Raw genomic sequence first — 26,130 nt, 5'->3', positions numbered from 1 at the left:
AACTAGAATAAAACAAAACCATGTATGAACGTTGAATTACTCCGCTACCTCCGCAATGGAGAAATAGCAGAAGCATTTTAGTAAGCCACTTCTCCTTAATTTATATTCCAACTAATAACTTGAAGGGGAAAGGTGATAGCTCTTGGTCAATGGCAATGCTAACGGGTACACTAACATGAACTCCAGACAGATTTTTTAAAAGCCCATTACTTTCGTCCCAGGCTCCTCTCCACAGCTTCCAGGATTAGCAACACATCTCATCTTCGGTCCGTGCTGCGCTAGCAGAAGCAAAATGAAACTGCTATATGTAGAAACACCTAAATCTGACTGGAACCAAAACTGAAGAGCAGGCAGTTCTGAGAGCTAGAAACATTACATTTTTAACAGCAGTTTCCTGGAAGTATTCTAAACTAATGCAACATTTTCTTTCTCCAAACTATAGAAAACAAAACCCAACAAGGAACAAGTTGTCATCTTTGACAATATAAATGGCAATAACTATAAATAACACAGAAAACTTTTGAATTTCAGTTCCTTCATATCCCCTCCTTAAAACTGTCCTGAGAAGGTTAATTTTCGGAATACAAGACATAACCATGTTGTGATTTTGTTGAGTTTTATTTGGCAACAGCTTACGTGAAGAGCAGTATAAACCTTCAGAGCTGCTGACAAGGAAGAAGGAAGGAACAGTTGGAAAGTATTTACATGTACAAGCTCGGTGTCACTCGGGGAACACCTCCTGCTTACCTCAACATTTACTTCATTCACTTGTTTCTATTTTTAAGTATTACCACCTACAACACAGATAAAGCTCCTGTTTGAAAACAAGGATCCAAGAAATTTATTCTAGATATTTTTGACAGACGACGTGACTGGCGAGCCGTAAGATAATTGTTTTCCTTTATTTGATACAATTGGAAAATGAAAACAAACCATCTGCTTCTATTTCAAGAAGGGTTCTACCTTCCTTCTTTTCAAAGAACTTTAGAAATAAGAAAGTAAATCACAGAACCATAAAGGTTGGAAAAGACCTCTAAGATCATCCGGTCCAACTGTCAACCCACCCCACCATGCCCACTGACCACGTCCCTCAGTGCCACATCCCCACGTTTCCTGAACACCTCCAGGGATGGTGACCCCACCACTCCCTGGGCAGCCTGTGCCACTGCAGCACCGCTCTCTAAGAAGAAACGTTTCCTAATCTCCAACCTGAATCTCCTCTGGCACAACTTGAGGCCATCACCTCTCATCCTATCGCTGTTACCTGGGAGCAGAGGCCAAGCTCCCCACACCACAACCTCCTTTCAGGGAGTTGTAGGGAGCAATGAGGTCTCCCCTGAGCCCCCTCAGCTCCAGACTGAAAAATCCCAGTTCCTTCAGCTGCTCCTCATAAGAAAAGTTATACCTTTACAAGAAGAAGCTGGTGGCAATGCCTGCTTCCCCAAAGCCTTGCCTCTTGCCACTGCAGTCTTGCGTGTATCCATCCTCAAATTTCAAGTTCTCCTGATAAATGCTCTAATACTCTCCTCTGACACAACTTCCACTAAGAAAGTGGAAGTTCTTTTCCTACTACCTCACCTTCATTAAAACATCTCTTTGGTTTTGGCTGACATGCATGAAGTTCCACCATTCAGAAAGATGCCAGACTATCTTAAGGTGGGGACATCCACATGCACCTGGACAATCTGGCACAAGACCTGTCCTCTGATGGGCGCAGCAGACAGCACGCGGGCTCTGTGCAGAAACTTGCTCCCATCAGGAATGGCAGCTGAAGTTGGGTAGAAGATGCTAGAACATCTGAAATAACACTGATATAATTGAATCTTCACTGGCAAAGTTCCTCATGCCCTAGAGGGCGTGTTAGCTGTGCTTAAGGTTCTTTATCGCTGCAAAGAACAAGTCTGGTTTTGAGTACCATCTTGGCATACTCCTCAAAAGACAGTACAGACAAATTAAGGCCAAGCAACATGAATGAAATCTACTTAAATAGGTATAATTTAATAGGACTGCTCCACTATTGCTGGCTGTTCGTATCTCAGCAACTCCAGGCCTCTCTCATTCTGTTCTGCCTTTTGTGCAAATGGTGATAGCACAAGGGAAAATAGTTGTAAACTAAAAAAAGGGGAGATTCAGGTTAGATGTTAGGAAGAAATTCGTCAAGACGAGGGCAGTGAGGCCCCGGCAGTGCTGCCCTGAGAAGCTGTGGATGCCCCAGCCATGGCAGTGCCCAAGGCCAGGCTGGGTGGGGCCTGGGCTGCTGGGAGGTGTCCCTGCCCACAGCATGGCAGCACGCGGTCGGGACTGGGTGGGCTTTGAGGTCTCTTCCAACACAAATCATTCTGGGATTCTACGAAAATAGCAACTGCAGACAGACAAAAACTCTTACGAATTACGTCAATTTATTTTACAATCATAAAAAGCCTAGACAACAGAAAAATTGAAAGCCATTCCCTGGAAGACAGAGGAAGAGAAACTTCCTTGCTTTCGACCAGAAACAGCAGCACTTGTGCCTGTAGGCTGCTCGGTCTGTAAGCAGCCTAACTCTAAAATTATCTAACTCCTTCTTTGCGGCTCCTAGGATGAAAAGGCAATTCCAGTCTACAGGTTATGCTTTCCACCGTCAAAAATAAAGCCAGGAAGATTAAGAGACTTTTTTATGATCTTGCCCAGGGAAGCAGTGCAAGTTGTAACATTCAGCCCTACCCCGCTCTGGTGCCTAACAAAAGGCTCTCTGTTCAAACGCCATGAGCTTCTGAAGAATGCATGTGGAACAACTCAACACGCAGAGGAAAAAGGAAAAGGACAAGAGGAGATGCAACAGTCCAACAAGTTTCAGTAGCTCAGGCCGAGTCCAGGGAAATCCAAGAAACTGAAGAAATTCATGTTTGAGAGGAGATAAACACTTGTGCTGCTCCTGAAAGCACTGAAGTATTCAAAATACGCCAGATCACGTAATTGAGTGGTACAGTGGAAGCTGCACACACAATGGTCCTTCTAACTGAGAAAAGCCTTTATGACTGTGCAATTTCCCTCTAGCACCATGATAACAACAGCATTCCGAGCTTGGCTTCTTTCAGGTTGAGTCAGTACTTGCATCCCTCCTGTGCAATGCCATGCAGGTGCTGTGTATCAAATAACATGCCACATTCACGTGTCACTGCTTTCCTCAGAGCAGTCCAACTTGCACTACAACCTTATCTATCTCTTCTTTCCCTCCTCCCCAGAATTCTCTTTGCCACTAACAAAGTTGTTTCAAGAAATGTCCCTAGTCCAGCAGCGTGGCCCCGGCTCCTTCCCTCCCTACAGCTCCCACCTGCTGCAAAGACAAAGCCTGGCAATGCTTTAATGACCATCTCCAACCAGAGCAGAAATTTCCCATTTGCCTCTGTTCTTTTGTTTTTCAGGAGGAGATGAAGGAGAAAGGAGAGCCGCAAAGACAGGCGTCAGTTTTTCCTCCAAAATATATATACTTATATATTTAGCAAATTCTCACTTTTGCTTGCAAAGCAAGAGCAATAATGGTAGCTATAACTACATCATAGAGCTGTGGTACAGTTTCAGGCTTCTCATATTACTGAGAGACAATAACCCCTTCTATTTTTTTTATTTTACACAGCAGGAGCCCCTGAGCTACCTTGTTATTTGGGAAATGACAACTGTAAAACTGAAACAAAATTACATTGGCGATCTCTCACCATTCTTTTTGGCTAGATGTTCCTTTCTCTCAGTGTAAAAGCCAAACAGGAAGCATTCTCATAAACTCATAGAAGGAAGGAGGGAAGTTTTCTTCCCCCAGGCTCGTGGGAAAGGAGCGATGCTATGACTATCAATTACTGCTGCAATCCTCTGGTGGAAGCGAGTGCCTCAGGGCGCATCCTGGCTCAGGCCAGCCACACCGCCTGCTCCTTCTGGCCCAGACTGCTAGCTGCTTGAATTCAGCTTGCCATTTATTAGGAAAAACCTTAAATTGTACCTCAAAGCACCCAGGCAACAATGCTTTCCAGGCCACCTCCCCAGGAGAATCACAGATGCTGCAGTTAAGATTTCTCTCTCCAGATAACTGCCAGTTAGAGAGCGAACACGTTATTGCCTCCTGCTTTCGGTAACTACTCTTCTCATCCTGAGTGGCTGGCACGGCTCTGACAGCACAGCAGTTCTGGGAATGCTCTCCTGAGACGGTTACAGGCACAATTGGTTTTCTCGAGACAGTGGCAATTTGTTCTCTGATGGTTCTGACCCGCGTGCTCCTCTGAATCTTGCTAGGCTTCCTGGAGCATATACCCCCCAGTCATGCTGGTACACAAATGGAACCTGACGTTAGCAGTGAGTTGTTCTAAGTTGATGCCCCGAGCCGAACAACGGCTGCAGCGCTTAAACTGCTGATGCCAGCTTCGAATGAGGCCCAGCTGCAGAGCCCTGACCAAACCTCATGGGTGCTTCCTAAAAATGAGGAGTAGGCAGCACAGAGCAGTGGCAGGCAAGAAGGAGTGAGCGAGGGCGTTTGCCTCATTGCACCCCAGTGCCATGTAAGGGACAGGTGCAGAAAAGGCCAGGAACTCACACTGGGTACTGGGGAGTAAATTCATTTCTTTTGGAAACAATTCACACTTGCTCACCTTAAAGAGATTATGAAGTGCAGCTTCATCGCACAGACACTTCAGGTTGTTTTCAGAGGGCAGCAGACTAATTAATTTGCCAAAGTTTGCTTCTAATGCACAGTGCCAAGATAAATTTTGGGCAGAACCCTTAGCATAATCTACATTAAAAGCTTACCTCACCGTTAACTTCCCTGTCTGGAGAAACTTAGGTATTTTATTTTTAGCTCTGCAATGTGATGCAGACATGAACAAGCAAAACAGGGTCATAATTCTGGCCATTTCTGCTTCGTTTTTCTCCTGAGCAGGGGTAAAGGATGTTCTCACATTTTCTATGTGAACCTTTACAAAGCACACAGCCCACAGCCTCTGCTATCCCGTGTGTTAGGGCAGCAATCGTGCAACCCATCCTAAGCTTTCTGGTCTGCACACAGACTGCTGAGGCTAGATTCTCACCTACAGGAGAAACAAAGTAGGATAAAGATGAAAGTAGTTAAAAGACAGAAAATGACATCTATCTCTGTCTGTGTGACTAAAAGGCAAAGCCATCTGTTCTTGTTCTTTAAAGAGGTCTCCTGCTTCATTTTAAATTCTGAAGTTCCTTTGGAAGACACTGAAAAGATGGCATCCATCTGTCAAGCTGCACTTTTCCTCCATGTGATCTTTACATTTTAAGAACTGATGAATGCAGACGGGTGGCCCCGGGAACAAATTCCATTTGCAAGAAGTGTTAGTTTTTATAAGACAGCTGAGACTGCTTGGACTTCCTCCTTCCTCTCCATATGCCTGCTGCGATGGGCTTGGGAGAATTCCAAGGTATTACACAGAAATAAACATACAGCCCTTTGGCCAGTACTTTAGACACCATTAACTTAAGATGCCGTAAAGCACGCTAGCCTAGACAAGCAAGAGACTATTCAGCAGGAGCCAGAAGTCTTGACAAAATCGTAATTTTAATTTAAGTAACATATTTCTATATCCTGTGGTTGCAAAGACAACCTTCCAAGTAGGAACTGAGTGCAGTCGATGCTTTGAAGACTGCTGAAACATGCTCCAAGTGCTGTTGTCACCCATTAAGAGAAGTGGAGCGTTAGTGACAACAACCTCGTCTCTCTCTCAGCTCTGCCACTGCAGCCTGATCTGCGTGTCAGGGACTCGAGGACTACTTCTGCCAACTCGAGGGAGCTCTGTCTCCTTGAGGAGGAACGGGAGTGAAGAGTAGAAAAATTCACCGTTGGCACAGTGCTCAAGAATTTATCTTGCTGAGTGAAGGGGGAAAAAACATTTGGCATGAAGATCTGTTAGAAGACTTGACACTATCTTGAGAGTACGTAATGGAGTCAGCAGCCAGACCGAGTTCTTCAGAGCTTATAAAAAAGGGAATCTCTAAAAATAAGAAACATGAGAAAAGATACGGTTAAGACATTGCCAAGCCTCAAAATCCCCAGCGGTGTAGCTTCACCTTTTTGATTTTCCTTCCATCAGACAGAATGACAGCGTCTGCCACATAATAAACAACATAATGCCATCCTGCAGAATAAAAACAGACAAGATGGATTTTTAAAATGTTACGTAGGGAATATTGAATACTTCTTCAATTCCAGAGAAGTTACTTTTATTTCCACAAAGGCTTGAGGGCTACTTCTTGTCCAACAGCAACAGTTTCTTGCACATCTAACACAGCAGAATACCTAAGAGCTCAGTACTACAAGGCAATGCAAACCACTGGGATGAGAATGGAGGAAAACTTATGTTTTCTTCATTCTGACACTCGAGCCAAAGTGCATCTTGACAGATTAACAAGTGTGTCATCTCCCTTAAAGCGTGCGCTGCGGAGCTGTCGCCGTCATTCTCCTATACAACTGTGAATTAAGGACAAATTAAAGTTGTCATCTCAGGCGCTTCAGGCTGCAAGCTCACAGTAAGCCTACGTTAATGGGCCCCTGCCCTTTCCCCTGCCACTAGCCTACTTCACATCGGCCTGGGTTTAAGATTGACTTAAACCGTCCACGAAACTCACCTCAAAGCTACACGTGCTGGCTTCGGACCAGCAGCAGTGTAAAGAGCCAGGACAAGACCCTGAATGACGTGACCTTTAAGTGTCAGAATCGAAATATTCTTCCTGTAGGCTCAGCACACCCTTTTCTAAGGTCAATCAATTCATTTTGTGTAAGGTTAGGTTTCTGCAGGCGTAGCATCTCAGTCAGCTTACAGTGAGTTTTGGCAAACACCCCTGCCACAGTTCAATTGCCCTGGAGCCAGCCACGTGCAGAATATATTAGAAGCATATGTTTAAGGCAGACTCTTGAGTTTTAGAGCATTAGCTCCACAAGACAGAAGACAAAGACTTCTTGCTACGGCAGAGAATGCACAATGCCGTTGTTAAAGGCCAGGAGCACAACCTTCTGCAGACAGAGGACTATAGGGGAAACACACAAATGAATTCAGGAAGCCATTTGCCACTTCCCTGGTAGCCAGGCTGCTGTGAAAATTCTCTCACAAGCCAAACACCTGGTTTCATATATAAGAATTTAATAGCAGATTCATCATGAATAATTTTAGGCTTGAGCTGTGAACATCAGAGTGTGTTCTGAAGGCAGGAACTGCCATTCAAAATCTCTCATGCCTCACTTACTGACATTACAATCAGCATCTCCTCAGGGATGGGTTAGATGACCACATTTTGCTCCTATGGAGGTCCAGGGCAAATGCAACCTAAACACTTCCTGCAATATCTTGCACTGTTCATTGCTGGTTAATTTGTAATGGACTGTTATGAAAGAGCAAACTAACAAAAATGACCACCAGCTGAAAAACTACTTGTGTTTGGCTGCATGTGATGGGAACTTCTCAACTGCCCAATATTTGTTGTCCAAATTGAAAATAAAAGGAATACTCAGCTCATAGTGAGTAAGTAGGCTCTTCAAATGGGGGAAAGTCAGGTTTTTTGGTCTACGTGGCTTGGGAAGAAACAGGGCATGATGCTGGCTCAATACAGCTATGTGCAAATAACACGGTGCAAACTGAAGTAAGAAGAGAATCTGTTGGATTAATACTATGAGAATTATCCCGAGCAGCAAACAAAAGCTATCTGTAAGATGCACACTAGTATTCTGACAGTTGTATCTTATTGAGACAAATCCCCCTGTTGTATCTATACACCAGCAAAAATACAGACACATGCACAGTTCAGCAGGAGGTGAGATTTGCATATTTGGGCCTCAAAATTAGGATTTTCACGGGGTATTATTTAAAGCCTATTGTCCACTACCTTGTCAGCTATTTATTTTCTTTCCCTCGTGCTTAATTTCCAGAAAGGTTACGCTATTAATCTAGTACACCGAGCTTGGTTTTGGTGCAGATAATTGTAAAACTCAGCAGGTTGTTTCACATGCATAAATAATGCAGGATGGATTCTACGGACAAACTCCGCAGCCCTGCTGTCCCCTGCATGCATTTATTAGCAGAGGATCCAACTCAGATGAGGCTGCAGCATCTCCCAGCGCCAGCTGAGCAGCAGCTTCTGCTCCATCTTACCAAGCTCCTCCAGCACAGCTGGTACATTTGCCCTCTCCTAATTTCTGGGTATTGTGACTGAAAGGATTCACAAGGGATTCTACCTGGTTCTGTGATTATTTTAGCCATTTTTTAAACAAAGGAAAAGCAAAGCTGTAGTACTTCGTAGTGTTGACATGCATTCACTGGGGTGACACTGGCAGATGATATCATCTCGGTTTTATTCAGGAAATCTAATATATTTACCTGGATACGTGATTAAAATTGCAGAATTGTCCTGTACTGTCGGCTGTGCTGTCAGCAACTGCAACAAAGGCATTACCAAAATAAGAGGTGACCAGGCCAGCTGAATTGCTGGATCCGCTTTGGACACCTTGGCATTGGTGTGAGCTGTCTCTACAGCTGGACCCAAACACTGGGAAATGAAGTGGCAGTTTTGGAAGCTGCTGGTGTCTGAAAAAAGAGATTTCTCATTATTGTAATTCCCCAGTGAGACTGTACGTTCTGATCAAACAGCGAATCCATTTACTGGGATTGCATTTACTGGGATTGCTTTTTAAAGAAGCTTCTCAAAGAGGTTGTGCAGCCCAATATGTACCTTCTACATAACTACAGAACAGTAAGAGGGCTGCTAAATGGGTCTTTTGCTTCAGCACTATAATACAGAAGAGAAACAAAGACCACGAAACTCGCAATTTACTCCAAGATATTAAATTAAAACTGATTTCTGATCAAAATAGAAGCATTACGATAATTAGTTGCTGAATTTAATTTTAATAATTAACTACTTTTTAAAAAACATGGCAGAACACAGCAGCTGCAAATTAAAATTTAAGATTCTTGAGGGGATACGGCCCCTCCTATTCAGCGCTGTGTTAATGAGGTCACAAATGAACTCTACAGGGGAGGATAGGGAAAGAGAATTAAAAGCAATAATTGCACTCGCGCAAGCTTGCCCTGGACAAAAAGCTGTTACAAAAGGCATCGAGCGACCAGTTCTGAAAGACTCAACCAAACTCTCAAATTAGGAATCAAACCAAGCTCCTGAAGTTGAGTTTTTTCCCCCGCAGTTAATAATTCACAAGATAAATATTTGACAGGAATTCCCACAGTGCCTCCGCTTATTTGTTTCGGCGGCATCCTAAAAGCATGCTTGCTTCTTTCTAAATAGATTCAGCGATATTTTGCCCTCAGAGGTTCAGACGTTTCTTCATAGCAAGGACAGAAGTTTGTGCCCAGTTCCCCTCTGTACCACTAGCATACGTTTGGGATAAATTGCTCCCACAGAGCACGTCGCTGAAACACTGTAGGCAAGTAGGACAAGACGTAGTGCAATAACAGGATTAACAAGAGACAGTGGGAGGAGAGAGGGGACACAGCTGGGAGGAAACAAGGGAAGAGAAGAAGATTCCGTGGCTACGCATGAGCCCCTAGCACAGGGGGTTAGGCCCAAATTCTGCGTCAGCTAAAGAAATAGAATGAAGAAAGGCAAATATCAGCAAGTATCTGCCGGTGCTGCTAAAGCAGTGCACCATCAAAAGGTGCCTCCAACAGTAAATTACACTCACACACGCTGGAAATGTATTCCATGTGTCAGCTTCTGCATGGAATACACTGCAGGGATGTCTGCAACTAAGGAACGTGCAGAATGGAGTAAGTGGGATCAAACCATCAAAGAGAAGGTCAGATGAATAGAAAGCTTGCATTAAATTGCTCGGAGACGTGAGCAATTGAGGCTGATGCATGAGACAAGAGGGGCGTAAGTGTGTTTTCCCACTGACTGCCTAACACTGCAAAAATCCCTTTTATAAATACCTGCATTGAACAGGATGGGAAATTCACTCGAGCGAAGGCCAGGCGTGGGGTTACGAGGCAGGGAGGGCAAAAAGAGCTGTGAGGATGCTGCAGTAAGCCCCATTGGGTTCGCCTCAGCAGGGCTCACCTGGCAGGACTCAGAGAGCTGGCAGCCGGCGTTCCTGCCCCGCAGAGCCACGGGGAGTTCAGAGGGCAGAACGGGCTTCACAGATCCTTTTGTCCCTTCAACCTCAAAAGAAGCAGGATAGGGAAAGGAGAGCGGAGAATGGCGCATGTATGTGCATTTGTTAGTGCTCTGTGATGAGCTCTGCCCAGTAGCTCAGTGCTGGTTTCACTCACACTTGGTCCCTGGACGAGGACTAACACCGTGCAGATCGAAACTGACTCCTGTCTGATGGGCACAACAGGTCCCTGCAGGAGAACGGCGAGCTGCGGATCCCTTCTAGCCCTGCCTTCAATTCAGTGCCCTTTTCCCAAGTCCCCTCCGTGACCCTGCCTCCTCACAGCAACCGGTCCCAAGTGGGAGGGGACCGAAGCTCAAATTTTAAAAGCCTGGAAGCTTCCTCTCTCCAGACAAAAGCAACTGCCTCCCATTGTGTCAGAAAAAAAGTAACGGATGGATCTGAAGAATTATGTAGCCTTTCTGGGATGCCATTTAATTAAGGCAATTCAGAGCAACAAGAATCATTTGCCTGGGATTTCAAAAGGAAGGATAAGGAAAATATCTGTGCGTTCTGAAGATGCTTCAGCATTTTAGCTGCTGGGTTCTGTAGAAGTGCAGCCGGGGGAAAATTTCAGATCAGACCACATAAGCGAAGTATTCCCTCCAAGAGGTTTAAAACGACTTTTCTGTAAGAACCAGGCAGACTTTGTCAGTGAAAAGCAAGCGTGAAGGTCCAAAGACAAAGGAACATCGTTGTTCTTTAACAAATTTATAAGTTTAATACATTTGTTAAATATGCAGATAAATTGCCATAAAGGCACTTAACTATCACGTGATACGTGTCTGTGTGTTTGAGTATCTTCATCCTGAACTGACAGCAAGCACTAACACTGAAATCAGAGGCCCAAGACTGTTACCACATTGTTCTCTGCACTCCCATTTCCACGTTGCACCTGCACAGATCAGAGCAGGAAGAAGCCGCAAGGAATGTTCAGCAGCACCGACTCAATGAATGGGCCCACTGCTTCTGAGCTACACGTGTTCTCTCACTCCTTCACCAAAAGCAGCAGCTATTCCTAGACGCTAGATAACTGACCATACGGTCAGTTCTTTAGATATTAAAAAAAAATGTTAACATACTTAAGTTTTCAGAAAAAGAATTAAAACATGAACGGTGGTTTCGGAGCGGCAGAGGGGAAAGAATTGAAATGAATGGCTGATCCATGTCCTCTCACCAAATTTAAAAGAAGAAAGATGCTTCTCGCTGCCCAGTGCCACAAACACGACAACTTTTGTTCTATAAAATCAAGAAACAGGGAATGTAAACAAGTTTACAAATTGAAAGCAACTTCTAAAAGATAAATTTCAGGCTTCTCCAGCGCACAAAGATGAACTGGAAGGAGCCTTCCTTCCTCGTTCAGATTCAAATGAGCCGAGCCTTTGTGCTTCCATTCTCCCCTCTCCTCTTTTCAAATTTCCTTCCCCGTTGCCATGGGAACGCGGCCGCCGACGGGCGAGAGCAGGAGCGCGGATGGGGGGAGGCGGAGGGCGGCAGATGCCAGCCTTTGTCACCGCGGGGCCGGGGGCACGGCGTGGGGAGCGAGGTGTGACGGCACGGCGGCCGCACCAAGGCAGTTGTGGCACACACACACACGGCCGCACCAAGGCAGCTATAAGCACACCTCTGCTGTTGTACCTGATGGAAGAGACGACGGGAGGATGAGGACGGAGCGGGTCTTCAAAGTCACAAGCGATGCAGAAAGGACAAGCGCGGTCCAATTGCTCTTAGCGCCTTCAGTGCAAGAAGTCGGGACGCTACAGCAGCAGGTGGTTTGCTTGGAGAGGGAAAACCCCACGACAGCTAACTCTGCTCCAGACCTCTTTAGCTGATGGTGCTGGAACTGCGCTCTGACCCACGGCAGCGAAGACGTTCTCATCTGTACCCATCTCCTCCGACTTCATTTCTCCCAGACCGCCTCCTTCAGCAGACACATCCCTTCACAGCAAACTGACCGCAGCCGTTACTGTGTCGCAGGTCTACAACGTTGGCAGGTTGCAGAATAACCCCAATTCAATTTCCTCTCTCACTCACTAAGGATGGTTTGCAGCCCACACAACACTTACCTCCTCCAGTTTGGTGCCACAGCAGAGCAGTTTCTTTCCAAAAGTCACAAACCCCTCAGATGAACGTGCAGCACAGCCTTTAATGACCAGGATACAAAGGTGCACAACAGAGGCACTTGGGAATTCAAGTAGATTATTAGAAGTATCATAAAAACATGCTTTGGTATATTTCTCTCATACCACACAACACAGCAGCTTTGCAGCCACTGGAACATTGCATCCACACAAATATGATTCAAATCCAGAAAATTCTCTAAAATTACCACAAATTGCTCTCAACACAAGGCAGAACAGTGCAGCCGTACCAGCAAGATAATATTGGAACATTTATGACAACCCCTCTTGGGTATTTAAGTCATTTTATACTTGTTCTCTTATCGGTCTGCTGTGGCTTCCTTCTTGACTCCAACTATCCTATAGCTGGAATAATCATCACAAAATAGAGAAAATAAGAAAAACCCACCACTTCCAAGTGACCAGCAAAATAAGAAGTACACCCTCACCAAACCACGTGACTTTCAACAAGTCCACAATCATTTTTATCACTGCCAACTTCTTGCAGGAAAAACACCTCCTGGAAGGACGGTAAGTCAAACGCACAGACAACTCAAGAGCTCTCAACCTAGTGAGGCAGCTAACAAGGTAGACTCATGACAGCTAAATAACCTCAGAAAATGTAAAAGGAGAAGAGAAAGCGCTCCCAGGAACTCAGACAGAAGTGGTGACTGAATTCTAGGGGGTACTCTTAGATCTCTGCCCCACAGTGGATGGAGTCCAACGGGCACAGAACACAAGGCAGCTAATGCAGTGCTAATACAGCGCTAGTGCAGCACACCTCCCCCCTGTTGAGCTGCACATACTACTAGATGTAAGGCTAAGTCTAGTCACTAGCAAATACAAAGCTGTACTATTACAGCATGCAATATAAACATGAGTTTTGTCCCACGGCACTTGCCTCTAATGGAATCAGCTGGTAGAGTTTGATTAAGGTACAGAAAAAAGGACAGGAATGAATGACTACACTGGTGGTAGGGAGGCGATGAAGGAAAAGACCAACATTCCCTTTACATTCTGGCACAGCACTCTTTTGTTTGAATTTATACTTGCAGATATAAAGCTCCAACTAACGGCAAAATACATTGTCACGTAACTGTTCAAAATAAATTCATGTGTTCAGCCCTTCCTAATAATTCCTCTTTAAGCCTCCACCAGATGCTACAGAATTAGCCACAACGGAGAGCCATCTGCCTTCATGACCCTGAAAACAAGCCCACTGTGAATAGATGTTGATTAAGATGTAGATCATTCACTTGAAACCGGATCATTACATAAAACTAATGCTTTTTTACAATATGCTTGCACTAAACTATTAAGGCCAAACTTTGTTTCCATATTTCTACCTGGGTCGTTGTTCCAAATTCGTCTTTCCTTTAAGAAAATCTGAGGATGGTGAGAGCCCACCTTCAACACACAAGCAGTACTTCATCCATTTAACGGAACAACCAAAAGTCTACTTTTAATTTTCTCACTATTAGTCTACGTTTTGAAAATAATCATGTGGCATTTTGTTCTCATTAACAAACATAAAAGACCAGGAAACTGCATTTCTGAAATTATTCTCTGGAGAAAGCCTGTTAGCCAGGCAAAGGAAAGTAAGGGTTTCTAACACCTGCTACCTAGCTCTGCTGTTTGAGCATCCGTGAACTGCACTGCAGAAGCTTTAGCCCTTGTATTAAAGGAAGTACTCTTTGGAACACTGTTTTTCATCCTGCTCTGTAAAACCTAGCATTGCAGTACCTTCATCTGGTTCCTCTGAGTGCAGCAAGGCTCCTAGAGGAAAAAAAATCAGACTTACCATTGGGATCACTCACACTGAACAAGCATCATTTTCTCTTAGAAAGCCAACTAACTTCTAGTTGGTACTCCCTTTGGTTTTTCTGCTAGGATGGACCACATGCTCAAGTATGACCCAGGTCCACCAAGATACCTGGAAGGTTCCCAATCCATTCACTTTGCTAATCTGGATCCGGACACCTCTGCACCGACCTTCCTCGTTCAGGCCGTACTTAACAGCTGTCAGAACTGCAGCACACTCCCAAACACGTAACACTGCATGCAGCAACAACCTCAAAGTCATCTCTTGTCTGAACAACGAAGCATGCAAACACTCCTGGATGTTACTCTGCTGGTGTTAACTGCTTCAAAAGTTTCTAGCCAAAACCTAGAAGACTTTTATCCAAAAACAAGCTTCTTTCCCATTCTTCGTTTAAGCCTTTGGCAACTTCCAAGCAAGTACATATGTACAGCCCTGTCCTTTAACTGAACACAAATGATTCATTCCCACATGGCTTTTCTTCCTGTCTGGAGATTTTCAATACTTCCACCTTCACTGAATACTCAGCATTCATCTTGAAGTTCACCGGATCTGAGTGTTGAAAAGATAGGATCCATGGCCCTCATGAGAGACCACCAGGGCACGTGCAGGAAACACCATCCTCAGAAGCCTCCTTTTGTGAACAAAACATCACATCAGACTCATTTTTGTGCAGACCTCCTTGAGAATGTAACAACTCGACTTCCCCAAACTGGTTTTACCCACTGAAGATTTCTACTAGCCCTGCACAACAGTCACACCCTTTCCAGGTCAGAGCTAAACCATAACCAGGTGGGTTTCAAATAGACAAGCTTCACATTTCCCAAAAGCAACAATCTCTAAGCAGTGCATTACTATAAATGCTATAGCTCTGCCTGCACTCAGCAAGGTCATCTTTGAAATTCAAGCTTTGAGATCAACATTCTTGTTGAACAATAAAGCAAACTAAAATGTTTACACGGCTATTTCTGAGGTAAGAATCTGCAGGAGGAAAATCTACAGTTAATGAAAGAGCAGGGTTTAATGAGCTGCTGCACAGCTTGCTTTCTTATGATCATGCACAATTCCATTGTTCTGTAGGCATCATAATCTTACACGCTAAAGAGAAGATTAATCCTTACTGCAAATTAAAGTCTAAGATTAGGATGCTTACACAACAGTAGCTAATTAAAATCTACTTTTCCATTAGCTTTGCATTCTTACACTTCCACATGTTTTGGGTGCAGAAGTGAAGACTACAGAAAGCCAAGGAAAACCACTGAGATTTGGGAGGGGATAGTGCATGGGCAAGGCAAAAGAAAATAAGGGATAAAGATGGAGTTCAGGTGTTCTTCCCCCCTGAACACCATCTTTATCCCTTATTTTTAAGTGAAAAAAAAAAAAACAAAACTACTTCTAAGACTCCAAAGGTCACCATGGGGAAGAGACAATAAGAAGAAACCCAAACAAAAAACAAAACTGTCACAAAAGCCCCTTTGTTACACAAATAGAAATGCAGCCAGCAAGGCTATGCAAATCTTGTAGCAGGCTCCCTGTTAACATCATCTTCTGCAAGCATTGCTACAGCAAGAAACCACTAAGTCTGGAATAGAGGATGAAAAGAATCGGATGTCTTCACATCTACAGTTGCATATTCTGTGACAAAGTCTACCAACTAATCACTAACTTTGCTTCCAAATATTCAAAACTCAGTGACCAAGTAGTTTATTTACACTAGTCCAGTGACCCTCAGCTGGTAAACCCTGCTGCACTGACAGCATAGAAGCAAATCCCTGTTACTGTTCTGCCCTTCTGACTGCCTCTCTCACACTGCAGGGAAGTGAACCAGCTGCAGAGCACTACTATTTTACCATTTCCCCCTTGCGTCTCTCACCTACACATCAGTAAGCCTGGCTGTGAGTGCATCCCTAAGCTATCCTACTGCTGTTTTGATATGCAAAATGGGGATGGAAGTTGTGAGAGAGCACAAAGTAACAGCATGTTATCTCCTCTGCCCAGATGGTGACTGCATCATGCACTTTTGGAGCATTCCACCGCCAGTATAATCCCAGAAGACAAAGCTTCTGCACGCACCCACAGGAGCCCATTTAGGCCTCATCTCTATCTGCTTCCCATCCTTTAAAGCCTCTTTGATCCCTACGAGTATTTGTGAGGTCCCACCAAAATCAGGCTAAGGAGAAGGAAGCACTGGTGGTGAATTTAAGTGCAAAGTGGCTGGCAATCATCACATTAAATTGCTTCCCTTCACTGCTAACAAATACTCCCCATCTCCAAATTACCAACAGCTACACGCTCCCTATTAAAAAAACGCCTACCAAAAACTTGTGTTAAGGCAGCTAAAAAAACCATACAGCTTACTATTCTTACACATAAGCAAATTCTTCGAGGCCAAAAGAATATTAAGTGAAAAAGGGACGGAAGCTAATCCTTCACACTGTAGCAATAATCATCCAAAGGATGGGTAAGCAAGGTCAGATCCCCCAGGGGAAAATTTAACCTCTCCACTGCCTCACTCAATGCATGATCTGCGTAACGCAACAGCAGAGCGGCAGCAGGGCAGCGCAACACCACTGCAGTGCTGTGCTGTCATCACAACAACAGAGAAGCAAGCTGCAGGAGAACAGCAGAGTCAGACTGTGCTGAACGGCTACTGTAAGAAAACCACCTGCTTAGAGATCACAGAAAGTCGGCAGAATACCTTCTGACACGCGTTCTGCGGCAGCACAGAGCAGACAGATAAGGGCTGCGTGGAGCCCTGCCGTGCAGTACTGCGGGGCAGGACAGCTCCCGGCACAGCCCTCGGCACGCACCGTCTCCTCTCCATCCCCCGGAACGATCGGCGCTTGGGCTAATTAACCAGCACTAACCCTTTTAGAAAGGAACAGAGGGTTAATGAGGTAATACTTTGTAATTTTTTGTTAAATCAAGACGGTTCATAGAAACACTGCTGCACTGTAACAACACCAACGGTGTGACTTACTGACCTTCATTATAATGAAGGAATCATATTGGCATAAAGACTAAGGAAGCTTACTGATTTTTGCGTTTTTAAAGAAGCATCTACGGAATCTCAGTACACACCTACAGCCATGGCAAAGAAACCCAGAGGTGAACATTTCTTATGAGCTTTAACAGGAATGGTGAAAAACTGATACTGGAAATTTGAGCATTACAAGTGCCCCTCATAAATACACAAGAAGAACCACACTGATTCTGCTGCCATACTTTTTTATGCAGTTAGGGAAGGCTTGGAGTGGGGAGATGTGTACCAGAAAATGGCACAACGCCACTTTTCATGGACTTCACTTAGTTCACAATGTGAACGCTCCACCCATTTGACAGGAACATTAAAAAACATCTAAAAAGTCAGATAATAAAGATCAGCTCCCTTCTTACTACCTACAGATTTAAGGGACAGCCCAGGTTCACACTAAGAGTTGAGATGTCCTTAAGTAAATCTGTAGCTTTCTATCCTTTTTTCCCCGTGCAACTCCCTAAGGACTTCACAGTGGAGGAGCAGAACCCTGCAGTGAACACCACTTGATAACAGCTGTGCTTCCTTGCACAGCCCTCCTCATTCTTATGAAGCATTCAGAAGAAGCCCATAGCCCATCCCCAGGCAGAAGCCACTGGCTTACACTAATTACACTGGCAGAAGAGAGTGCTACACATACACCCACAACACACAACGCCCCCATGCTATGTTTAAGAATGGCTTTGGCATTGAGCTGGTATCTGAATTGCTGTAACACGGCGTTTCACGCGAGCTAATTTACGCTATTAAGTTGAGCTTTGTGTCACAGATTGCAGAGAAGTAACATTCACTTCTCAGCTGTTTCTTTCTCCTTAGCAGGAAGCTATTTTGTGAAGATAAGAACAATTACAACAGCAATTCTGGCTCAGCCTGTGGGTCCCTATAATCTACTGCTCTGCTTCCAACAATGGCCATAAAGAGACTATTAGGGAAAGTGAAAGTGATATTTTGACAGTTCTCTGAAATCAATGGAGAAACATGCAGCAAAAGCCAGAAGAGCCACAGCAATGTTGGCCATATTTTGCTTTTTTTTTTTTTTGCAGCAAAAAGCATTTCATTATTTCTACATAAATGCTCAGCATGCTCACATCTGGAGAGCGTGCCATTCTCATCTCTGCACCTCAGCAAGGAACGAGCTAGAAAAAGGAGCAGAGAAGGGTAACTAACGTGATTACAGGGCTGAAGCAGTGGAACTGCAAGAAGAAAGCGCAAACAGCTGGAAGACTTGGAGAGGAAAAGCCCGAGTGTCTCCAAAAATCACAAGTGCAGCAGAGGATCTAACTGCAGAACAATACTGCACAATACTCAAACAAAATGATGTTGATTGAAACTAAAAGGAAAACCATTTGCAGCTGTTCAGAGAAAAAGCGCTTCTCTAAATGGTGGCTAGTGAACTTCTGGAGCTTGTTCTCACTAAAGGGTCAAGTCAGCAGTACTGCATTCATACAACAATTTAGAAAAATGTGTTGTCAGCAGCTCCATAAACAATACTAGAAGGGACCAGGCAGACAGGTGCCCTCCAGCATCTGCAATTCAGGAACTGCACGCTGGGGAAGCACCAGGGAAACACCACAGGCAATAGGCCAGGCTTGCATCTTTTTGGAACTTCCCTAAACACTGGGTCACTACGAGACAAAGCACTCCACAAAATGGACAGCTAGCACGACACCCCTTATGTTCCCTAAATGCCCTATGCTCTCTCAGTCTCCACCAATTTTCTTCGTGTTTTTTTGTTGGTTTTTTTTCCCCTTCTTTTTATCTAGTCACCATCATTGGCGTTCTCTTCCAAGCTCCGGACAAGTCTCCTCAATTTTTTCACATCCACAATATTCTCTAAGAATATCACAGCTCTTCTGCAACTATTTGAGGAATCTCTTTCCTTTGGCTTAGCTTCTGCCAACTTCATTTGCTAGGGCCTATTTCCTGTGCTGGATGAGACAGCGTACACTCCACCCCTATAAACCTCTGCATGCCACTACTGATGGTGGCCGTTAAAAATTAAGCTAAAGCACTCAGCGTAGTCCAACCAGTGTTCTTCATATGGGATAAGCTCCATAAACCTGTGGGCGTTCTTCCTCTTCTTGTCCAACCTTACTCAGTCCCACTGCATTCTTTGGGACAGCCCAGGAGTTCACACAACGCTCCAGCTGTCAGTGAATGACAGCGTTACAGGCCGCCACCGTAACGGCTGCTCTTTATTATGTTCTTAATTATTCTAGGTGTCTGATTTTCCTTTTTGCTTTCTTATTGTTTTGTCAGGCTTTCAGCTAATATTTCAATACAACAAACCATTGTAAGTCAAGAAAACAAGCTGACCACCACCACTAATACGATGAATATTACTCTCCCCAGTGCGTATTTATCACTTTCCATTTCCTCCATCAAGTTCTTCACAATTCTTCATTCTAGTTTGGTTTAGCTTTAAGTGTGCCTGTTGATACTGTTGTGAATTTCTCTTCTTACTGCTGGCCATTCGATTCTACCCCCGCTCCGCAACAGCACAAACCCCATACCAGCACATCTCTACAACTCAGTCTCAGAAGTCCTCAATCCTCTTGATTTCACCAACTCCTTTAATATCCTAACGTCCAGTCTTCAAAAAGGAAACGGACACTGTTCAAGTGTCAACAACTAGTTACATACCATATTAAACTTCCTTACTTGCTTTAACTCCATTTTTCCTCCTTACGGGAGGATATTCCAAGGTCTTCAGAGCTTACCAGAATCATCTCTACAACAAACTCTGCCCCTGTTGCTGTGTATTTAGTATAATTGGAAGCCCTAGCCACATCCAAACCAGCAGCTGAAGTGTAAGTCCACAGTTCTTTCAACCACAGCAAATTTAAGGGCAACAATCTCTATTTCCTCCTTAAAGTAAAAAGCTTGTCAGGTCTGGTACATAACCCTTCCATGGAGGCTTTATATAAAGCCTTGGCTTTATACTAGTGTAGTTGCTGTTGTTAAATAATCTTCTATGTTGTCAGGAAGAGCATTCAAAGATGAAACATATGATTAGTCCTCCTGTTCAGCACAGCATATCTACCAGCAAGGATTCCTGAGCACGTCAAAAAACACAAGAATTTGATTAGCAGATTTCACATAGGGAAATATTTGGATAGGCTATTTGAAAGCGAGACATGCCTCATATTCTGTAAGCCCAGCAATTTCATTTTCCATTACACAGAATAGCAAACAAGGAGACTCCTTAAGTACGGTCGGCAACAAGATAGAGAACAGACTGATCGTGCACAAATCCAAGACAGATTTTTGGGGATAATGGTAACAGTTGTAAGGTACCATTGTATCAAGGAAACTGCAAGTATAAAAGCTTCTCTGCCTGGATACAGAAAGAAACAGGTTAATTAAACTGTCTGGAAGACAATAGATCTTCTCGTAGCTGAAGAAAGCAGTACTAATAAATTAGCAATTTCCATTATTTTCATGGCTCCTCACCGTTTCACATCTTCTCCATGCCAAATTTTAAGCGCATAAGACAAGGCCGAACACTACAACATCCCAAAGTCTTCAGTCTTTGTTCTGCACGCCATTTTCCTGGCGTTTAGTTAGCTGACAGACCATTCAAAATACACATTCTTGGTCTAAATATTTAAAGCAACATGCTAACATACAAACACACCCAATCTATTTCACTCCGTTTATACTAAAAAAGCAAGTTTTGTAGTCACAGAATATTTTAGTATATATTGCAATACATCTTTCCCAAGTAGTGTTTGTTTTTATATTTAACGATACACTTTTTTTTTTTATTTCTAATATAAGTATCTTCTTAGCTGCTGTTACAAACCATTTGTCAAGTGAAGGCCAAAATCATATATGTTGATTAAAAAAAAAAAAATGTAGCCTTACCTCCATTGCTAATGCTGCTGTCTGCTGGTCATAGTGATTCAGAAGGTTAGGCATGAAGGTGGTGTTGTAAGGCAGATCCTGGCACATCCGCAGGATGATGGGCTCACAAGAAAATAAACTGTGCCCTCTTGCGTGGCCCACCAACACATCCAAAAGCCAAAAGCAGCAGAACATCCAGCTAACAGCCATCCTTCCACGCTGTGAATGGGGCCAGTTCCTGAGCCCAGCTAGAAAGCTCTATCAGCTCTTCTCCTGCCTCCTGACTTCACTTCAGCAGCAGTATTTGCAGTCCTCGTCTCGGTTCTTCGAAACTGGGAAACTCTCGGTGTACAGCATTGTTAGCTCAGTCCTGAACATGATGTATTTGAGACAGACATATGAGGCATCTTGCTTTGCCACAGCATTAGACACCGTGTATTAGGTTAAGGTATTAAGATGTTTAACCACATTCCCACACAATTGACTCCATCCTGATAGAACAGCAGCCAGGTTACATTCTTCCTCTGTCAGGTAGCTTAGGACAAAAAGAAAACACAACACAATATATAAAAAAAAGCTCTGTAATTCATTACAATGTTAGTTTTAAATATGCTGTCAGGCAAGTTGCTTAAAAATTCTCGTGTGCAAGACTAAAAATTGTCAGGCAACCCTCTGATTTTGGTTTCAGACCTTCTGGTGGGAAAAAAAAGGGGGGGGGTATGCTGTAAAACTCCACTTGAAAATGATGGTGGGAAGGCAGAAACGTATTTACTAGGAATAAAATATTTTTAGAAAAACCCTGCACTCTAACTTTTAACCATGTGAGCACTACAACTGTTGACCACACTGAAACCAAGCTCCTTATGACTCAAGCTCCATGGGCACATTCACAGTGATAGCATCTTTACTTGCACGGCCACATAGCTTCTGCTGAATAACAAAACAAAAACAGTCTCTGCCACCAATACACAAGTCCCAACCTGCACTACTGAGGACTTCTGCTCTGCTCATGGCTTGGCTAGCTGTGCTCACACCTGTACTTTTAGCCCAGCTGTTGCCAGCTATCACAGTCTCTAACCCACGTGAGATGTGCACACACATCTCCCATCTCGCACTCCAGAAACCATCATCACAGCCACGTATCAGCCAGAAGACAGCATTCTTTGCCCATCTCTTTCTCCACATACTCCAAAAGATGAAAAATGCACAAGTAGCTAAACATCGCTGTTCTGCCAGCACCACTCTGCCTATAGAGCCAGTTTAAACAGCAGCCATTCCCAGGGCTGGGTCCACATTTTCTCAGCACTAAGGGGCTGGAGTGGGACAAGTAGAACAGGGATTCAGCACGTTGCATCCATCTGTTGGAGGTCAACTCCAGACCTCCAGGCTAAAGCTTGGAAAAAAACTGACAGAGCCCTAAGAGTCTCTTTCTTAGAGCAATTTTGTTTTGCAGCAATGGATTTGTAATATCCAGTCTCTGGCCAAGTGCTTTTAAAAGAATTATGATTTGTAATGAAAGGTAACAGAAATCTAGAAATATTGTTTGAACCAGGAAAGCCTAAGTGCTCCATCAGTGCTCCCAGGAGGAGACATCACAAATTAGAGCAGACTTTCAATCTTGAGATTAATGATCTTTCTCTCAGATGGTCGGGAAGAGTCCTTAATTTTACAAGTCCAAAAGGAAAAAAGGTTTTCCTTTCTCCCTAATGCAAACTTAATGAGAGATACGAAAGAGTTAACTGCCAGCCTTCTGCTGGTATCAGCTGGCCAAAAGAAGTTATAGAGACGTATGCATGTTTACATAGGCCCATCTTATGGTCAGAAAAATTAAATACCGTACACATCTAAACCCTCATATACCTTGAGGGTTAGGCTAGATAATCTTGAGAGGCTCCTTCCAACCTCAACAAGCCTGCACTTCTCTTTAGGATCATGTGAGGCAATGGTTTTGGCTGTAGCTGTTCAAGACAGGCTGGAAAAACAAACAGGCAAACAGTAAAAAGACCAAAGTGTTAAACAAAACCACATTAAATTAAGTTTATTGACAACTCTCTTCCACAGGCTGCCTATTCTCTCACAGCTATTGACAGGAAATCCATGTTTGAGGCCACAGTTTAGTACATAAAGAAAAGCACACAAAGCGTAAAATTGTTCCCAACTGCAGAAAAGGTAACATGACCAAAAAAAAAAAAAGCTAGAAAGTGAACTACCTGAACCCTAAGATAAGCAGTAGAATCAGCCAACACAGCTCAGAGCAAAGTCTCTTCTTTTATACTGAAGCAAGGATTGATGTGAAGAGCACACTGAATTTAAAAGACCAAAATTCACCAAAATATTGAAGACGTGCTGTATCTAACTACACCTCATCTCCACCCAACTTCCAGCTCAGATGGCCTTGAGAAGCTTTGTCCCTCTGACCTACGAGAGTCATTTCTCAGGCTTGTTTTTCAAGAATTTGGTACTTCTTTCAGAGAAGAAGAAAAACAAAACCACCACAAATTAAAAAAACAACACAAACACAGACAAAACAACCAACCCAAACACTTGAGCTACCTCATCGTCCAGGCAGTGCTACTTTAACCCGAAGGTTTCTGCATATTCTCATCTGATCAACCGATTACAAATTACAGACAGGTAAAACCAATTTCTACTCCATTGTGTACAATCTGCCTGAATCCAGCCCTTCTATTTGAACAGCTGGTCCCCAATTCAGGAAAAGAAACCTTCTCAGATCATTCTTATCTCCAAAAGCACTGCTTCAAGAAACGTATTTTTCAAGACTTCAGGCACTGACTCAAGACGACTCCATCTAACAACTTCAGCAAAGTGAACTCGCTGTAAGGATTGGCAACTGCCTTTCTAGTGTGGATCCTATAATCCAGATGCCATCCCAGCAGCAATCAGTAGAACCATAGAAATCACAGAATCACCAAGGTTGGAAAAGACCTCCAAGACCATCTAGTCCAACCGTCCACCTACCACCACTGTTTCCCCACTAAACCATGTCTCTTAGTACAACATCTACACGTTTCTTGAACACCTCCAGTGACAGTGACTCCACCAGCTCTCTGGGCAGCCCGTTCCAGCACCCGAGCACTCTTCTGGAGAAGAGATTTTTCCTAATGTCCAACCTGAATCTCCCCTGGTGTAACTTGAGGCCATTCCCTCTCGTGCTATCACTAGTTACACGGGAGCAGAAGCCAATCCCCACCCTGCCACAACCACCTCTCAGGGAGCTGGGGAGTGCGATAAGATCTCCCCTGAGCCTCCTCTTCTCCAGAGGAAACAAGCATAGGATGGTTTGGGTTGGAAGGGACCTTTAAGATCATCCAGTTCCAGCCTCTCTGTTGTAGGCAGGGACACCTCCCTCTAGACCAGGTTGCTCACGGCTCCATCCAGCCTGGCCTTGAATGCTTCCAGGGATGGAGTAGTAGATAACATTTCCTAAGAGAGGTTCTGAAGCAACATACTCGCACCAACCACCATACAGTACCATAAAGAAAATGTTTACTAGAGCCAGAAAAGAACGTCAGACTACAGAGCCTAGTCAGCTAATGGCCTTTCATGGACTAAAAAAATAAGTATGTGAAATTAAGAAAAAAAGACAACCATGTTATTGCAACAGGAGGTGAAAATTTCACAAACAAGCATATAGATGACCTATTAACTGGTGCAGACAGATGAATGCCGTAATAAGCAATCTTCAGTGTCAAGATAGTTGCTTACCACAGATCCAGTTCCGTACGCTCTTTGTTAAGCCTCTACATATGGAATCCTGTGGTTATTTTTATATGTACATAAAAACAAAACAAAACACTTTCGGTGACGCTGGGGATAAAAGAGGAGGGGTAGGTAGGCAGGCAGGCATCCCCTAAGGGGCTGCAAAAGAAACTGTGGGCAAAAGGGGAAGGAAATAGCCAGTTTGTTAGTGTGGTTGCATGTTTATACATTATTTATAATCATGCAAACCCATCTAATTCCTGCTGTAAAAGATACATTAAGACATGCAGAGAAGATAATGATAGAGAGGAAAAAGTCGTGCAGTGAAAGGATTGAATCCCACATGCATTTTTTTTTCTCCCCCAAAATAAATTTCAAAGTTAATAGAGAAGGCACTAAGGGGGGAGCAATGAGAAAATAAATAATCAGCAGATCTTAGAAGGACACTCTGTAGGTGAACACATCCATGGTTATCTCTGCTGGAGATGTGACGCCGTACAGCAAACTCGATTTTCCCTGTACAACTGGGAGGACGAGGAGGAAATGTCACCTTAGCCATTCCCCAGCCAGTTCTGACCACGGAGAAAGAAAAGCAACTCGCACGTTGCACACAAGCACTGGCAGAGTTTCCCCAACCCATTCCCACCCACATGAAGGCACAAAAGCAGCATACATTATTCTCGTCACTCCATTTTAATTAGTCAGCGGGAAGGAAACTCCAGCGCTGAACTCCCCTGTTCCACTTGAATTAGGGATTAAGGGAGAACCACAGCCTAACCCCCACATCCTCTGTGCCAATGAGGAGGCCACACTGGAAGAAGGGCACACACGTACACTCCTCCCCGCGGCTTTTTTGTGCTGAGGCTAGGTCCCAGCGATCCGCTCCCACCAGAAATCCTTTCTGCTCTCAACCACAGTGTTTGAATATTCATACAATCATTCAGGTTGGAAAAGACCTCTAAGGTCACCACGTCCAACCTCAGCCCACCCCCACCATGCCCACAGACCACGTCTGTCAGTGCCACATCTCTGCAATTCTGGAACACCTCCAGGGACAGTGACCCCACCACCTCCCTGGGCAGCCTGTGCCACTGCAGCACCGCTCTTTCTGAGAAGAAATTGTTCCTAATATCCAGCCTGAACCTCCCCTGGCACAACCTGAGGCCATCACCTCTCATCCTATCACTAATTAATCTGGGAAAAGAGGCCAACCCCCACCCAATTTTGAGTGGACCTGTGGGGAGCCAAGAGTTGGACCTGATGATCCTTGGGGTTCCCTTCCATTTTTGGATATTATACTCATATGAGAAATGGTTTTAAGCTAAAAGAGGGGAGATTTAGACGGGATGTAAGGAAGAGGTTTTTTTACAAGCGTAGTGAAGCACTGGAACAAGCTGCCCAGAGAGGAGGTGGGTGCCCCATCCTTGGAGATACTCAAAGTCAG

General features: G+C 44.1%; 1 protein-coding gene across 2 annotated transcripts in view; it reads right to left on the bottom strand.

The window, feature by feature from the left end:
• The window catches only part of FZD3 (frizzled class receptor 3), a 52,777-nt gene that overhangs the window by 25,750 nt on the left and 897 nt on the right, over positions 1 to 26,130 (bottom strand). The window contains exons 2-3 of one of the 2 annotated variants that reach the window (XM_021390600.1): positions 22,827 to 22,938; positions 20,988 to 21,501 (exon numbers count right to left, since the gene is read on the bottom strand). In XM_021390600.1, the coding sequence (XP_021246275.1) occupies positions 20,988 to 21,176 (189 nt within the window). In that variant the 5' untranslated portion in view covers positions 21,177 to 21,501; positions 22,827 to 22,938. The remainder of the gene's footprint in view (positions 1 to 20,987; positions 21,502 to 22,826; positions 22,939 to 26,130) is intronic. The other variant, XM_021390599.1, reaches the window with a different exon arrangement.

Source organism: Numida meleagris, chromosome 3 (assembly GCF_002078875.1).
Source record: "Numida meleagris isolate 19003 breed g44 Domestic line chromosome 3, NumMel1.0, whole genome shotgun sequence".
NCBI lineage: Eukaryota > Metazoa > Chordata > Aves > Galliformes > Numididae > Numida > Numida meleagris.
Note: the sequence above shows the minus strand (reverse complement) of the source record. Positions and strands in the feature narration are given on the sequence as shown.